Raw genomic sequence first — 17,871 nt, forward strand, 5'->3', positions numbered from 1 at the left:
AATGTGTATATTACTGTGTTAAATGAAAATCTGAAATATTTTATGGCTTATGGCTATGATTTAGTAATATTTTTTATTTATTTTTATTATGTTTTTAATGAAATTGGTCTTACAGTTCATATTTTCTGTAGTATATTTATTAATTCTGGTACTTTTACCATAAACCAACATCTCAACCATTTAGTAGAGGCTGATATTTTAGAAATAATGTGATGTGTTGAATAAAAATGCACGGATTGTGTTAACTAGCGACATTTGGAGTTAAGAAATGCAATCAAAAAATAAATTCTATTGCTTTTGTCTTGGTGTGACAGTTAAAGGGGTTTTTGTAATAAAATTTTGTCCTTTAATACAGCAGTCAGATATACGAACTGTGCCCTTAATTTGACCTGCTCAAAGAAAACACTCTTTCTGGATGTATCAAACAAAACTCATGCACAGAAGACAGCACGAGCATTTACAGCTAATAAACTCATGTCAATATTATCCCGCCTGCTTTTTGAGCGATGACAGGCGGGTCTTACACGGCTATGATTGGTTATTGTCCTCAACAGAAAGGGCTTTAGAAATATAAGCGCTGTTCACCCATGGCGGGAAGAATACGCGATTATCACAGGTAATAGACACAGTGAAGAAAACTTGGCACGCTCATGTCTGGATCCACAGCTTTAACAGCTAAGAAGAGAGGAAAAGTTACCTTACAAACTGGCCAGCGGGTCAAATGTCCAAAGTGAGAGAGCGAGAGATAGGCAGAGGTGAAGTTTTACAACATTTCTCCCTAATAGTACACTAGCGGCTGGTATGCTGTGCCGCCTCGCTCTCGCGCCTCCGTACTTAGCTATAGTATTGCGACATCGCGCATAGGAGATAAATGACGTCATCACGTAATAACCGGGTATGACCTATTACTGAACTGATATCGATCATTTTGACACCCCTAGTAACGAGTAACGATGCAGCACATAAAAAATCTATCGGAGTAAAAGTATTAAACTCATGTAAAATATGTACTTAAGTAAAAGTGGAAGTAGGAGAAAAAAATAATACTCCAGTAAAGTACAGATACTGCCTTTTAGTACTTAAGTACAGTAGTGAAGTAGTTCTACTTCGTTACTATACATCTCTGATTAGGCAAAAGGTCATTCATTTTTTGGCAATGTTCATGTTTTGGCAACAAAAAAAAGAAAAAGTGTTTTAGCATTTTTCGCACAGACCGATTGGTGCGATTTTGTATTCACAGTGATATTAACCATTATAGGGGTGGTCAAATGTATATTTATATAATCTGTTATTTTAATCACTAACATTATAATTTAAAATACAGATCAGCGTGAACTATTTCTCACTATTAAAGGGCTAACCCCCCATACACCTTGATTTGACGTCCTTCAGGGGAAATTTAGCGTTAATTAGGGGGGTCAATCCCCCCTAAACCCCCTGTAATTCGCACCCTGGATAAAATGATTGCCTTTATGTTGTTTGTTGCTGTTTTGTTTTACAATTACAAAGGTGTGTTCCTATGAATATAAGTTTGTTTTCATCAATATGCTGTGATTGTATAATGTAATGTAATGTAAATTGTATATGTATGATTTTTTTGTGTGATTCTGGACCAAAAATAACAATGCTTCAAGATGTATGTTATTTCTTACCATTGATTTGATATTTACATTTTTTTAAGTTGCCATTGTTAACAAACCAACATGTAAAGGGCTAATTAATTATGTTAATTTGGTTAATTAATGTTTGCCAATGATCATCAGGACTAATTCTGGTAAAAGAATATATGTTAAAGTATATAAAAATATAATGTTTACATGATTTTTGACACCAACATTTTTGTCCTCTATAGATCCATGTGCGACTTTTTTCCACAAATACACAAGGGTTGTTTATTATCTAAGTAGCCAGTCAATTTTATTCTTAATCACTATAGGTAGAAAGGGTCTACAATTAAAACTAAGATTAAATGAGTATTAAACATAGATTTAGTTTAGTTCAGAACCTTGAGCTTGAGAGAATCTGTATCATATGGACTGGGTGTGAAGTCAGTGTGAACTCTTGCTCTGCCACAGAACGGGCCTCTGTATGGAGGCTCTTCATCATCACCATCCTCACTCCTCACACTCTCTCTGTTACTGGCTGATGAGTCTGTGGTGCTCACCGTCTGCCCACCTGAAAGAAGACCAGATCCAAAGGTTAAATTGCTGCTCTCTTTCACCAGGCTGCTCAGAAAAACATCTGATCTGTGGCCTTATTCATGTCCATTCAAGTCCACTGATTACATTACTTGGTCACATTTTACATTGTTTCAACAAAAAAGAAAGGCGTTTAGTTTAGTTGAAGAAGTTTGGATGCTATAATTACACACTTCTTGTGCTCTATGGAGCAGAGCAGACAAGCAGATTTCACTTCTGCAACATGACCAAGGCAGAAATCTAGAGATGCATCGATATCTAACTGACTCCATTCTCAGCAAAATTAAATCCAAGTTGGAAACAAACTCCTCTCTCTGACCACAATGGTTTGCATAGGAAGTGGCACTGAATTAAAAAAGTAGATCTTAAGTTTTGTCATGAAGGAGTTCCTGGTGCCATTTTGACTAATATTCCCAATTATACAATCTACCCAATGAGCTACTAACTATCAACATTACAAATGATAAAAAATAAATAATAAAAATCACATTCATGGAGAAATAATGATTTTATTTAGGCCAGCAGATGGCACTGTTCTGGAAATTTTGTAAGTTTTGTTGTAAAATATCATTCATAAAAACCTTTTTCTGCTTTAAATCTTAAGTTTTGAACTCAGGAAGGACACCATAATTGCTAAACGAAGCAGGATGTATTCTTTTCGTGTTTTTTGTGTTTTGTTCAACAAAACTACACGTGAACAGATCTTCAATTCAGTTCATCTTTATTTCTATGGCACTTTCATAATGTAGCGCTTTTACTAAAAGTAGTAAAGCACTTACAGAATGACTGGACAACACCATTGACTTACATTCCAAGTCACCACTTACTTTTCCATAGTATGTTTTTCTTATGCTAATCCATATCATTTTTCAAAAAGTTTTGTAAATGATGACAGTTTTAATTCTGGAAGTGAACTACTGCTTTAAATGATTGCAAATGGGCAAATTTTTCAAAAATAAAACCTTTAAGATGTATTTAAACTTCCGCACGATGTTAAGATGACAGCAAGTATGAGCAATAGCATGGTTTCTATAAAGACCACACACGCACACACACACACACACTTACTCATGGAGCTTTGGCCACTGAGAGAGCTGCGCAGACTCTCCACAGACCCTCCTGCCTTGAGCTTGGGCTTCTCTAGAGAATCTGTGTCTGGTTGAGGAGACTGAGGACAACTGGGAGTCCCATCTGGACTGGACTGTACAGATTAAAATGAGAGAAAGTGTATTACAATTATTATTATTAGATAAATTGTAAAACAACTGACAGTAGGTAAGTGCTTAAGGCAACAGCTGCATCACAGCTGTGAGATCATTCTTTTGTGGAGCAAAGCAATAAGTTGTTTGCAGACTATTGCCACTAGATGGCCCTACAACATAATATACGAGTCCATGGAGCAAGTCATGAAGAACTAATCTGTTGGCACATCAAGTAGTAATTGCATAAACACATAACACACAGATCTATACAAACAGATAATATATAAATCATGTGAATGTTTCCACAGAAACAGCATTTTGGCACATTATTAGTGTCACAAATTTCCTCCAGCATGTGAATCTGGGCCTTGTGTGTTTATCCATCATAGCCAGGGAGCTTGGGTGTGTTAAATTGGACTGAGTTTGTTTTCAAGCTCCTGGCTACATAAAGAGATGTTTGACCCTAGTTTGAAACACAGAAAGTGGGGCACACGTGTGCAACTTTCCTCTGGAGTAAAGGCAGGGTCTTACCTTTGAAAAAGAATGATATACAGCACATAAAGCAGAGCAGTCAAAGCAAGCAGCATCTGTTTGTGTGTGTGTACCTGTTCAGAGAGAGACCCGACATATTTCTTGGACATGCGTTTCCTCATAGTCTCTTTGACAGACTTGACTTTCTTTCCTAGAGAGATACGGGATGTGGTGGGAGATTTCACGCCATCCCTGTACAGAGCCTCCTGCTCCTAAAGTCAGAAAGAAACAGAGTAAGAAAGAGAGTGATTAAGCCCACTGAGAGCCAACTGATTAACACAATTGGATGACAAACACTGCAGCTGCATGTGAGAGCAGAGACAGAAAGGAAGCGAGAGAGAGAGAGTACTCACGCTAGGCTCTGCTGTGTTGACCACATGGAGGGAACGATTAGATAGGTCAAATCCTCCAAAGCTACATGTTCTCTGCAGAAAAAGAGACATAATTACAATGAATTCACATTCAAATGAATATATTGCTAGAGAGTCATCTAAAATGTTTCACAAAGAGTCACAGCGTTTCATGCTTGTCTTTATAATGGAAAGCACACATTTTTAAAATGACAAACTGCCAAAAGAAATAGCTCATGATATGACCTGATTTCCTATTTAACACCAAATTAAATCTTGCTGTCTAACATTACATAAATAAACCAACGCTTTCTTGTAAAACCTTGAACAAAACCCTCAAATTTATGTTGAATAAATAATGGAAAACAGAAAAAAATTAAAAATGTGAACTAATTTTACAGCAATATAAATGTTTAATGCTCAAATACGAGGGATATATTCAATTGAAATAGATTAGCTTTTTACTTCATGCCGTTTGGTTAAAGTTCCACAAAAGTTGCAGAATCAAAAATGTCCCGTTGTCAACAAAATTATAAGTTCTTGAATGTTTCATGGAATAACACCATGCATTTTCAAAATAAGACAAAAAAGCTCAGTAAAATAGAATAGCACATCCAAAAAAAAAAAAAAAAAAAACAATTCAGAAAATGTCAGCATTCATGCCCAAAGCCGAAAGAGGCATATTCAACCCAAAAATGGATGAAAGAGTTCACTGATGAAGATCACGGTCATGTTCACATTCACTATGAATGATGGTGAGAATCCGCAGACGGCAGACTCTACAAAGCTGCAGAAGGAACTCTACAGTACTGGTTTCTGCTTTCACTGCTCTCCACTGTCTCTCAAGGACTGTGAGTTTCAATTATGCTCCGACACACATGACTGATTACAAGACAAGAGGTCAAGAAATGAAAGGAGAGAAGCTCAGTATGAGGAAAGGCAAGACTCTCTGTATTATCGCATTCTATTTCACTTCTATAGCTTTTGAGATGATGAAATATTGGCTTCATATTGCAGTAATGCGAGTCTATAGAAAAAAGCTGAGATCACAGCTAACTAACAATCTCAGGGATTTCTAGCTTTAATTATCAACTCAGCAAGAAGATAAAAACATTTTACGATAACACAGTCCATTACTTAAACAATTAGACTGTCTTGAAATATAACTGTCTCTAAACTGTACCCTACTGTGCTTTTCTTCTGCAGCTTTGCAGTAGCCTGTTCCTCCAGTGCAGCAGGGGGCACTGTAGATCTGCTCTTCCGGCACACTCACAGACTTTTGTTGGATGCGCAAGAGCACACGCTTGGTGCAGCGGTCCATGCTAGATGCCCATTTCCTGTTGGCATCTCTTTCATCCTCCAGGAGCCAACGTCTGTCCGCTTTGCTCAATGTGATTGGCCTGACCAGCCCAGTCCAGTTCAAATGTCCGTACAGGCTGCGTTCCACCACATATGTGATGTTGAGCTCACTAACTGCCGTCCTTCCTTTGAGACGCCTTGGTGGAAACAGCCAGCTGCCCACTACCCCGCTCCCACAACTCTTCCCCTTCTCCTTGGCTAGCGGAAGCTCGCGAGTGGGAGGAGACGCAGGTAGGGTGGAGGAGGGTGCGGTTTTCGGAGCGTTGCAGGAACGTTGGTAAAGCAGGTGTTTGGTAGAGTATGCATAGTTCGGGTCAGGCTTATTTCGCTGCCACATGGAAACAGGTGGCCGCTTGGTGTTGTTGATGTCATCTAAAGACACCAGGAGGGGGTGTGGCTTTGGGCGGGGCCTAGTGAGGCCATAAAAAGCGTAAACGCTATCAGTACTTACCCCATGAGATAGAGATGACAAGGCCTTCCGCATCTCTCCGTCTGTAACCGAGCGGGAGACTTTAGCATTGTCGTCTCCCAAACCGTCCAATTCAGAAAACGAGGAGCCACTGCCCCCCGCTACACCCAGCCCAGACCCAGCACTGCTCTTGCGTGCTGGCCGGATCAGGCCATGGGGATGTGTGCTGGGAGCCTTGACTAATTTGTGAGCAGGTTTCCAGGCATCAAGGCTGCTGGTGGAGGGCGAGGTGTTCAGGCTGTCCGTGTCCCCGTCCAGAGAAAGCTGCTCTTGGGCAAGTGAGGACAAAGAGGAGTCTGTACACTTTGCCGGCTTCTTGTGGATTTCTGCATATAGTGCATTTATATCGTCGCATATGGGAGCTGCATCCAGACTGAGTGAATCTGCAAGAAAAAGAAGATTAAAACTAAAACAGGACAAATTTAAACTCTAAATCATTAGAACATTTTACTAGAAAATGTATTTGATGCACAGAAAGTACAAAACTGATTTATCTGAAAGAGAAACTGAATTAGAAATCTTTTCCTTCAACTTTGGTATTTATTGCGTCCTTCCAGAAAAATACTTAAATCTATGTACTAAAGTATTAAATATAATACTTAATAATGTTTTTAAAAATCCCAAAGATGCCTAATTCAGTATAAAACACTCATCAGTTTATCAATCAAATACATATTAATGCCAGATGGACAATAGTTTTTCCAGATACCTTGTGAGCCATGTCTCTTGCTATCATCCACTTTGATGAGTTTCTTGCGGACACGTCGAGTGGAGTTCACCAGCTTGTGAAGCCTTTTGAATTTCACAGAGTCCTCCTGCTCATCATCTGACTGCTCCACAGACTAAAGAGGAACAAAAAACTCTACTTCAGTATTATATCATCTTCTGGGAAGAAAAAAAGGGGTAACATTCACATGTAGACATACACAAAAACAAAAGATGATGGTTTCAATGGGTACAGATAATGACATGTTTAGGATGCTTTTGACATGAGGGACATGACTTAGGAAAACATTGCAGAATGGAGTTAAGTGTTATGAAGTTGAGTCCAAGAAACACACAAGTCTTGCATTTTTACATGACAAATGAACATGAGTGAACATTTGTGGTAGAAAAAAAAACCTCTTCAAATTTTAAATGAATAACACAGATAGGGGTTTACCGTTGAGATGATTTATGATTGGATCATGTTCTTAAACAAACATCTACCATAACCTGATCTTCCATTTAACACAGTAAAAGATTGATTATAATACTGAAACCTCTAATCCACAAAGACAAAGCCTCTTTAATCCTTTTTACTTTCTCAAACTTGCAAATTTCACTTTTTAAAGGAGTCAATCCACTAAAAATAACATTCTGTTCACAGCAAAAGTACACCACGTTATAAGATAATGACATGTAGTTGTGATCAACAGGATAGATTCTATGCTAACCACAGACCAACTGAAGAGATTAAGCTGTTTTGACCAGTATCATGAATGGCAAATCTATCTGCTCATCCCAGCACACCACAGACCTAAGCGTTTCATCAAGACATTGAGGCTGAATGTGATCTGTTACTGGAAACCTAAAGCTCAACCACAGACACAGAATCTCATTGGCTCACAATAAATAATATTAATCATAAGCCACAATGGCCACCAGTCAAAAAGAAAGTGGAAATATAATGATGGTTGAGAAATCATGACTCAACGAGAACCAATTCAGAGAAACAGAACAGAAAACATTTCAATAATCACCAATATGAAGAAAATGTTGTTCGATGGATAGAAGCTTGTTTTCTGCTTCTCAAATTCAGTCTTCATCAAGGTAACAAAATCACTTTTCAAACAAGAGCAAAGGAGAAAAGAAAGAGAGAGAACAGAAATAGAAATGTGTCCAGCTGTGTTCCTACCAGCAGTTGTTTCCTTTAGGTTGGATGTTAGCTGCTCATGCTAAAAAAACACCATCTCACACCGAGATCAACAAACTGTAAACAGTTTTTTGAAGGAAACCCTGGAAATATCTGGAGGCAGGGGAGGGACTGGGGCACAAGGCGTGAGTTTGGGTGTCCGGAAACACTGCGAGGTCTGCCATATGACCTCTGGACATCCTTAATGGTCTTCAGTGGAGAGAAGGAATGTGGGCCAAAGAGAAGAAAGGCTGGTCTTGGTGCAGTCCACACATATTGGGATACAGAACTTCTTCTGTGATAGCAGCTGCTGACACTGATCCCACATCAGTTCACTCTGGCGGAGCTGTGATGGGTCGCTCTACTGACTGCAGCTGACACTGATCTCATGACAGGGGAATCTGCCAGCCCTCAGTGTTCTGATTACCGTTAAACTGAGCTCAGATCAGCGGGATTCCCGGAGAGAGTTGTGCCCGTCGGTCAAAACGTTAAGCAGACGACGACTGACCCATTTTCATTTATAAATAGGAGATCATCAACCCAGGGGCCAAGAATCCTACAGAGATCCATTTTCTCATTCAGATGCTGAGATTCAATTTGCACATGCTGATGTGTGGCAGAGACAGGCAGGAGGAAATGTGTGCGAGTGTGTTTGTGCGTTTCAGAAAACGCCTCAAGGGCTCAGAAATACAGAGCCTTTGTATGAATAAGACTTTTTTTGGTTTTTGCCTCATTTCCTCTTATTTAGCAAACGAGTAAAACAGCACAATGGGAGAATCTCATGAACAAATGTTTTACCACAATAAAATATTTTCTCCCAAAAAAGATTTAGCATTTTTCAGTAAAATAAAATGCTTTTAACCGTTTTTATCACAATCAGATTTACCTCAAAAATCTTCATCAATTAAATATAAAATATTTTAATTCATGAATAAAATGTAAAATAAAAAGTAAACATTGCTGATGATATTAATTATAAAGTTTTAAAAACAAACTTACTACAGATTAAAACAAATAATACAGAGCAAAAAGCAAGATATAAGAAATTGAAAATATACATAAATCCCTGTATTTAGTCTTTATAATAATAAAAATAAATTGATTATTAACAATGTTATAACAGTTGTTCGGTCAAGATCAGCAAGTTATTCCCCTTTCTCTTTTAAATTGAGATAATTTTTACATTCTTTTTTTATATTTGTTTGTATAAAAGACTATAAAAATTAATTGAACTTAACAATATGCACGATATACAGTTCTGGAAACAATAAAGACTCATGATTACACATGACACAAAATATGTATTTTAAAAATATATATTTTTTACCTATTTCGAAGGCAGTATTTTTAATAGCCAAGAAAAAAACTAACAAACTAACGACATCAGTAATTAACATTCAGTATAAACTCATTATCAGAAATACAGCTCAAAACAGATCTTGAGTTTCCTCTGTTGTGACCCTTTTGCATATGAAGTGACACTGACCACACAAACAAGCAGATGCAGAAAGTGTCGCAGCGGGACGGTCAGTGACTCCTCTGAGCCAACACAAAGATTTGCTGGGCGGAGTGAGTCATTCTGTAGCTGCAAGCGCTGAGCAAAGCAGTGCTGTGGTTTGTTAACATCAGAAAGCATTGCAAAAACAGCTTAGCTGCTGACCATTAGACCAAAAGGTGTATGTTTACTTGCAGAGGCTGGAACCCTGCTCATATTTTCCATAATAACTATGTGTATTTGTGTACTGGCAGCTTATTTCTCCAAAAGGGGAAAACTAAATCCACTAAACCTACAGTATCAAGGCTTTAACCAACAACACATACGCACATATTGTACATACAAAGCATACCCTTATAATTGAACTACAGCCAAAGCAATGTGCCATTTCAAACTGAACCGATTTCAATGGTTTGTTAGTTTCAAAGCAGAAAAAATGCCAAGAGGCAGAAATGGCCACATATCACCCTTCACTAAGACTCACATTATGACTTAATCACCAGGGGATGTTTACTGTGCCAGTTCCCCATGCCAAGAAGAAACGACATCATAACTAGAGGGTCTTACAGTAAGACAGCAGTGCCAGATGCTCATTACCACTGTAAAATTACATCAGCGTCTCCATATCAACTCACAACCTATTAGCTTTTAAATGATGTACTTCAAAATATGGTGTAAGATGCCCTCAGTACATTTAAAACATTTTACATAAACATAATATTGCAAATATTTGTTAAAAACCATAGAAGCGACCTAATAAAAGCCATGTTTATGGGATAGTTCACCTAAAAATGAAACTTGCTCGCATTTACTCACACTTCAGTTGTTATTTTGAAGAATGAATGTTGGAAACCAGCAGCCATTGACAATTACTGGTTTCCAACACTTAACAGAAGAAAGAAACTCAAAGGCTGGATAGTCAAATGATGATAACGTTCATTATTTGGGTAAACAGCTTAGTAAAACTCATGGCGTTTATATTTATTCTCATTTATATATTTTTATTAATAAATTCAGATTTTTGATCAAATATAAATGCAAAAGAATTAGCCCAATCAACATTAAAAACCACCCCGAGTGCTCATTTAATCTATGATAACTTCAAAGCATCCTAACATTCATGATTTCTGAAGTTTATAACAAATAAAAGCGCATATTCAGTGCAGTTATTGTAGGAAAGGGGATGAACTGGGTTGACGTAAGGACTGCCACTGCCTAAGTTTATAAGCCACAATGTCACTAGTGTGGTCTGTTGAGATTTAACCTCCCTGCAGTGCGCACACACACACACACACACAACATCAGTCAGTACAGTGAGAGACATTACTAACTCTCACTGCCGGAGGAAAAGAAACTTTGATGTGACTGAATGAGGTTATGTTGTAAACACATGGGCCTGTATACACTCAGTCTGGGTGGTTTGGTATAGTACTTACATTGCAGGTGGAGGAGAGGTTAACAGTGGGACTGGATCCATCAGTCCACTCTGCTGTGTCTGTACTGCTGCTCAACTGCCTGTTCCTCTCATATTCCTTTAACTATGGAGAACAAGAGGTCAAAGAGAGCCGCCCCCTCGCCCTCACACACACACACACCCCTATCGGTTACAGAAATACAGTGAGAGAACACACTATACAAACACGTACAGACACACAGACAGCTCTCACCCATCACCAACAAAAACACAAAAGAACACACATACATGAAGTGTCAAGTCCATTTAAACAGTTTTGGTTTTATTTATTAAATGCATTATTCATTTGTGTTTATAAAAGGTATCACAATTTTGGGTCAGTGTTTTTTTTTAAATTAATTTATACTTTTATATAGTATATACACTTAAAAAGTGTTTATTCTGCTTTTTCAAACTACTTATTTAAAATGAGCTGAATCAACAAAATTCCTGAGTTTTTTGGGGGGACAACTTAATTGATTTGTGTTGAATTGTGTGGAACCCTGCATTTTTACAGCCCAAAGTAGGGTCCGCGGGCCAAATTTGTAACCTTTGATTTGGCCTACCATCACATCTGAGAGCAGAGTGAGAATGATGTGCCTTTAACACATCATCATTTCTAATTTAACATTCTTTTGTTTGTTTGTAATATATTGCTGAGCTACAAAAAAGCAAAGTGAAATGAAATGTTTTAATTAAATATTGTAACAAAATATGATTTGTAAAAATATAAATACAGTCACTCGATGGAGAGAGAATTATGCAGAACGCATTGGCGACCAAATCAAGACAAAAACTAGTGTAATTCTGTTATAAATTAGATTGTTTTTACAGGTTTATTATAAAATGTAAAAAAATATATACTTATATAAAGCAATGTTTTCTAGTAATTTCTTTAAAACATTATTAAATAAATTAGGAAATCACCCATAGCAACTATTATTTACCTTTGGCCCACTAGCCTCAATAAAGTTTGGTTTTTGGCCCTTTGTAAAAAAAAAAGTTTGGGCACTCCTGCTTCAAAGTGAGTGTGACAAAAAGTCTTTTATAATTAAAAGCATTAAAGAAAACTGGAAATACATATTTATCATGATTTCCACAACAATACAACAGCAGCAGAACTATTTTTATTGTTTATAAGAATAGATGTGTTTATTGATCGATGAGCACAAAAGGATTTATTGATGATTGGGCGACACAGAAGAACCACCAAAGAATTTAAATAATCTTTAAAATACAAATAGTTTTTTTTATTTTTTATTTTAATAATATTTCAAATTCTTGTATGTTTAACTGTGTTTTACATTCTTTTGAAAATTACTGACCACAAACATCACTTAAAGCATCTATTTGTTTGCATGTACATTTAATTAAATGTTACAAGTTTTATATTTATACAACCTATCCGTCTATTTATAATCTAATGAGATTAGTTGGCATGTAGATGTAATGTACCTTAAATTCAACAAACAGACCATCAAAATAAGGTGTGACCAAAAATAATAATAAAGTGCATGACACCTGTGGACTTAAACACACGCAGAGAAATACACAACAAAAAGAACAGAGAACATGTAAAGAACATGAAAGACACATTTGCATTCCAACAAGCACACACAAGGACAGACACATAATCATGCATGCTTACGGCATGTATGATGTCAACTATCCACAAAGGCTTGTGATTGATTCATTGATTCAAACTTGAGGTCCAGTCAATCGATACTTCTAAATCAACTACCAGCCCAAAGAAAAAGAAAAAAAACTGAAGCAGAGAGAATTTAAATAAAGAAAACCCAGTTGGTTAAAGGAATCAACGTCAGCCTTGTGGAGAGAAGGAAGCCATATTCTACAATTATCAGATGATAATTAATCATGATCCCAAAACACAAATGACAAAGAGACCTACAGTAACACAACACATCTGAACAAAGAAAACGGATAGAAGAGATCCATCCAACCACTCCCAGCTAGCCCTACTTCAGAAATTAATCACCAAAGACCCTCCTTCATCTCAACAAAACATGACTTGCTCTAGGTACTACAACTGCAGCCCTCAGATGCGGGTCAGTACACATGGGTTTGTATTTGTATGTGTGTGAGTGTATGTAAGCGGGTGTGTGTTTGGAGGAAGAAGCAGGGCGGCATCAGTCTGGGTAAGTAGGGTTAGTACACATGAATGTAAGCCAGGGAAGCTGTGTTACTGTTCAGCGCGTTTACCCGTGACAGAGCTTCCTCTACAGTGATCATCTTCTCTTTCACCATCATCATAAGCTGGATTCGCTCTTCATCACTCATTGTGATCTCACTGGCCACATAGCCAATGTCTTCTCCTGCAGGTTCGAAAAGAAAACAAGGCAAAAAATGTAAAAATAAAGCGTACAATCAGAGATAAAATACAGAATAGAAAGATCGTTCGCATTAAATCATTTAAATCACAGGCTGAATTAACAAACATTTATTCTAGATTTGAAATGGAGATGTTTAAATAAAAAAAATAGATTGCAGTAATGAACATGCACGAAATTGTTATTGCGAGAGCTTCACATCTACAGTATATTGAACAGTCATTTATTAATTTAAGGGATAGTTCACACAAAAGTGAAAATTTCCTCTTTTATTTAGTCACAGTCAGTTGGTTCTGAACTTTAATAAATATCTTTTTTCCGTTGAACACAAAGCAAAACATTCTGTTGGGAAAAAGCAGCCACTGAAATCCAAAATATAAACAAAGATACTCAGATACTTTTTTCTCAACATTCTTCAGAAGAAAAACACTCAAACAGGTTTTGAACAAGTCGAGGATGAGTAAACTATGCAATCATTTTCATTTTTGGGTGAACTATCCCATTGGACCAGGGGTTCCCAAACTTTTTAGCCCACGACCCCGAAAAAAGTAAAATTCCAGTGACTCACGACCCCCACCATTTTCAGAGGTGGTTACAAACATACAAATGATGAATGCAACAGCTCACACACACCAACAGGGTTATATAAACATGAGTATATTGACAAAAAAAGTGCAACAGTCTAACAACTATATAACTTTTTATAGACATTGATTTATTTGTTTAATTATTAACCTTGTCTAATGAGACTGGTGGGCACAGTGTTTACAGCACAAGTCTATTCTTGGTTTAAGTTTGGAGATTAACATCTTAGACCATCCTCCAGTCCATGGTTTAGGCTGGTGCAGTAAAATCAGTCTGCTGCAAATGACACTGTTGCTTTAAGGATAATCTAATGTAAACCCCCAGGAGTCGCAATCCAGTGTAAAAACAATTGAAAATGTGTGCCTTTTTATTTTTATGTTTTTTTAATGTAACTATTTTTATCTTCTGAAGGTTATGGATAAAATATAGTAATTTTAATCGTTTATTAAAATAGTTCAATAAAACTGACTTGATCTTTTGGAAATCACCAAGCCACCCCCTCTCATTGTCCCACGACCCCCACTTTGGGAACCGCAGCTTTAGACAACTGTGGTGTTAATTACAGTACCAACTGATTGAAAATTTAATTGCCCATTTATTTTTGAAATATAAAGAATTGCATGTTAATCTGGCCTATGACATAGAGACTGAAAATTGTTGACTCATTACAGGCCTATTCCCACTCCATTTTCTGACATTATCTAATTAAACTGAACTGATGAAAACTATCCAAGGCATTTAATACAATTTATTTCATAAAAACATTACAATTATGTGAATTTCTCAGGTAATGTTTCATAACTCAAAAAATTTTTACTGCTTTGGGGCGACATGGCGGCTCAGTGGTTAGCTATTGTTGCCTCACAGCAAGAAGGTCACTGGTTCGCACCTTGGCTGGGTCTGTTGGCATTTCTATGTGGAGTTTGCATGTTCTTCCCATGTTAGTGTGAGTTTACTCCGAGTGCTCTGGTTTCCCCCACAGTCCAAAGACATGCGGTACAGGTGAATTAAATAAACAAAATTGGCCGTAATGTATGTGTGTGAATAAGTGTGTATGGATGTTTCCCAGTACTGGGTTAAGGGTATCCGCTGTGTAAAACATATGCTGGATAAATGGTTCATTCCACTGTGGTGACCCCTGATAAATAAAGGGACTAAGTCAAAAAGAAAATGAATGAATGTACTATTTTGTTTAATCAAGCCGATAAATACTAAAGTTCAGTTTTATAATTGAGTTCATAAAACAATATTAACTTTCATAACAAATGTAGCTTTCTCTCACTGTCAATGCATTAACTTGATGTATTTTAATAAGACCTTATTGTAAATTGTTCATTTTTTTTTACAATTATACAATTATACAATTCTTCTGTTTACTCTGTATATTTATGTACACAATAAAGCAATAGAAAAAATGTAGAGCTGTTATAATTCAATATATTGTAATGACAACTAAATGTGATACCATCACAGACCTACACTAAAGAAAACCATCATTCTCAAAAATGGATGGGCCATTTAGATGAAAGATGAAACTATAACTACAGTTTAAGCTCCTAATTCATCTACTGTTTATATTTCTAAGAGTTGCCACCCCAAATATGGTCTAAGAACAATAAAAACAAGTGAGCAAACTGCAGAGCTATGAAGGGATGTAACATGAGAAAAATGCAGTGAGTTTGTTTTTATTACCTTTTGACGCTTGCCTTGTGACCCCCTTCTGTGACTTTCGGAAGTTCTGCCAGAAGGATTTGTTTTTCTTCTTGTTGTCCCATTTTCCTGCATGTGAAGAGAAACCCATCAGGACCAAACGCATTTACTTTTGTACAGACACTATAAATTACTAAATACACTGCTTTGTAAAAAAAAAAAAGGCACTCAATTATTGCATCTATATATGTGTGCATTTGTTTTTTGTTTTATTTAGTGTTCACAGTGACCCATAACACCAGAACATTCCAGCATAAATAATTAAATAGTTCAAAAAATGCTCCAATCACCACAAATAAATATAAATTGTTTTTATAATTAATCACAAACCTGATCCATCCTCAGAGCTGGATTTGTGCAGAGAAATTCTGATGGAAAACACAGAAAAGACCAAAATTAAGACACATTTAATAAAACATGTATTTTCAGCTTCCCAACAAACCCCCACCGATTGTCAGTGTGTATTTGTGTGTCAGTAGAGGGCAGTGTGGTGCTGCTTAGAGCACATGTCAGGCTCCTGAGGCTCACAGGGCACAGATGAGAGAAGCTCCAGAGATGCAGCGAAACGAGACGAGAAAGACAAAGTGAGAGAAAGAGACTGAGAATAAGAACCACAGCAGGACAGACACTGCTTGTTTATATTTCCACTCTTCTCCACTGGGGCGCAGTGCCCTTGGAAAATACCAAAATAACAAAACTAACACACTAGAGTTCATTTGCTGAGAGAATGGGTGAAAATAAAACATTAGGATTTTACAGATCTTCTATTGATACTGACAGAACCTATTTGGCCTACTCGTATTTATGTAGAACATGATTAAAACAAACACACATCATATATAAAAACACCTTCTCTAAACTTTTGAAAAATAAATTATTCTTGGTTAGTTGGTGGGTTGCCAAAACATCTGTAATGAACTAGAGGAAGGCATTTCTTTGAATGTATTGTAGTCATGCTTTTCAGACATTTCATCTAATGTCAGATTATATAAAACATTATATAAGAGCATGCAGCTGAATTACAAAATTGGAAGTGCTCTTGTGAAATGTTTTATTTTGTAAATATTTCCCAAGCACTTTTTAACAGAGCACGGACATTTTTCATAGCATTTTCTATCCTTTTATTTTAATTATTTTTTTTTTTTAATGGAGAAAGTTTTTTTTTTCTTTTAGCTGGGCTGAAATAAAAAAAATAATAATTCTGCTACGGTTAATAATATTATCACATTTTTTGACAGGCTACTAAACAAACCACTGTTGTACTGTAGTGACTTGCCTAGTTACCCAAGTAAAGTTTTAAATGTCACTTTAAGCTGAATTCTAGCATCTTGCAAAATAATTAGTAAAATATTATGTTTTGTCATCATGGCAAAGACAAAAGAAATTAGTTATAAAGCTATTATGTTTGAAAAAAAATCTCTATTTAACAGCACTTGGGAAATTTTAAAAGAATAAAACTTAAAGAAGGGCTAATGATGCTAAAAACTGTATATAAACACACAATGTATTTATACTACTACATCTGGAATTTGACATATTGTTTTCTCTCTCTCTCTCTCTCTCTCTCTCTCTCTCTCTCTCTCTCTCTCTCACACACACACACACACATTCACTAAAGCTACACTTTTACAATAAGGTGATATTGTGAAGTACTTTTACAGTTACTGCTTAAAATGTCGAATCTTCAGACACCCATTACACCAGTCTTTAGTGTCACATCTTATTTATTGTTATATAATGATTTAGCTTAAATTGAGACAAATCTTTTCAGCATTTTTTAATAAATATTGAAAGTCTATAATAAAAAAAATAAAATTGTCACATTAATACTAAATTTCACTTTTTAATCAAATGAATATATCCTTGCTAATTAAAAGTATAAGGCCCAATTCCAATACTATTTTTGTACCCTACTCTTTCCCTGTCCATGGCACCCAGCCATGACTAAGGACACTGCTCATATTTCTGATGCACCACAGAGCGCCATCTCAATAGTTTAATTTTATATAACATGCGAATGTGTGCATCTGGTGTGCAATACTTCCAGCTGTCATGTGCGTGCCGTGTCCCGGCGCTGAGCGGCGTATCCGGTATGTGACCTGTTTAAGAAACGGACACCACTACAACACCTCCACATGTCATCGTGATCTCTTGCTTCATATGAGATTGACAATCGCGACTGCTGTAGTTATTCCAGTTGCATTTTTTTATACTCATCTTCAGGAAATCACTGAAGCCAACGATATCCTGTTATCAACAATAAAATGTAGCAATAAG

At 36.6% G+C, this 17,871-nt stretch overlaps 1 protein-coding gene across 28 annotated transcripts in view; it reads right to left on the reverse strand.

Moving 5' to 3' along the window:
• The window catches only part of sash1a (SAM and SH3 domain containing 1a), a 315,841-nt gene that overhangs the window by 16,516 nt on the left and 281,454 nt on the right, over positions 1-17,871 (reverse strand). For 10 of the 28 annotated variants that reach the window (XR_015517683.1, NM_001442214.1, NM_001044819.2 and 7 more), the window contains exons 5-14: positions 15,925-15,962; positions 15,577-15,663; positions 13,172-13,284; positions 10,935-11,036; positions 6,819-6,951; positions 6,092-6,492; positions 4,285-4,356; positions 4,006-4,143; positions 3,267-3,399; positions 2,006-2,175 (exon numbers count right to left, since the gene is read on the reverse strand). Coding sequence is in view for 25 of the 28 variants with exons in the window: in NM_001442214.1 (NP_001429143.1) it covers positions 2,006-2,175; positions 3,267-3,399; positions 4,006-4,143; positions 4,285-4,356; positions 6,092-6,492; positions 6,819-6,951; positions 10,935-11,036; positions 13,172-13,284; positions 15,577-15,663; positions 15,925-15,962 (1,387 nt within the window). In the remaining 3 variants the exon portion in view is untranslated. Of the gene's footprint in view, positions 1-2,005; positions 2,176-3,258; positions 3,400-4,005; positions 4,144-4,284; positions 4,357-5,554; positions 6,493-6,818; positions 6,952-10,934; positions 11,037-13,171; positions 13,285-15,576; positions 15,664-15,924; positions 15,963-17,871 lie in introns of all 28 variants that reach the window. The other 18 variants (XR_015517686.1, XR_015517685.1, NM_001442215.1 and 15 more) reach the window with 4 other exon arrangements.

Source organism: Danio rerio, chromosome 20 (assembly GCF_052040795.2).
Source record: "Danio rerio strain M-AB ecotype USA chromosome 20, GRCz13ab, whole genome shotgun sequence".
NCBI classification, from domain to species: domain Eukaryota; kingdom Metazoa; phylum Chordata; class Actinopteri; order Cypriniformes; family Danionidae; genus Danio; species Danio rerio.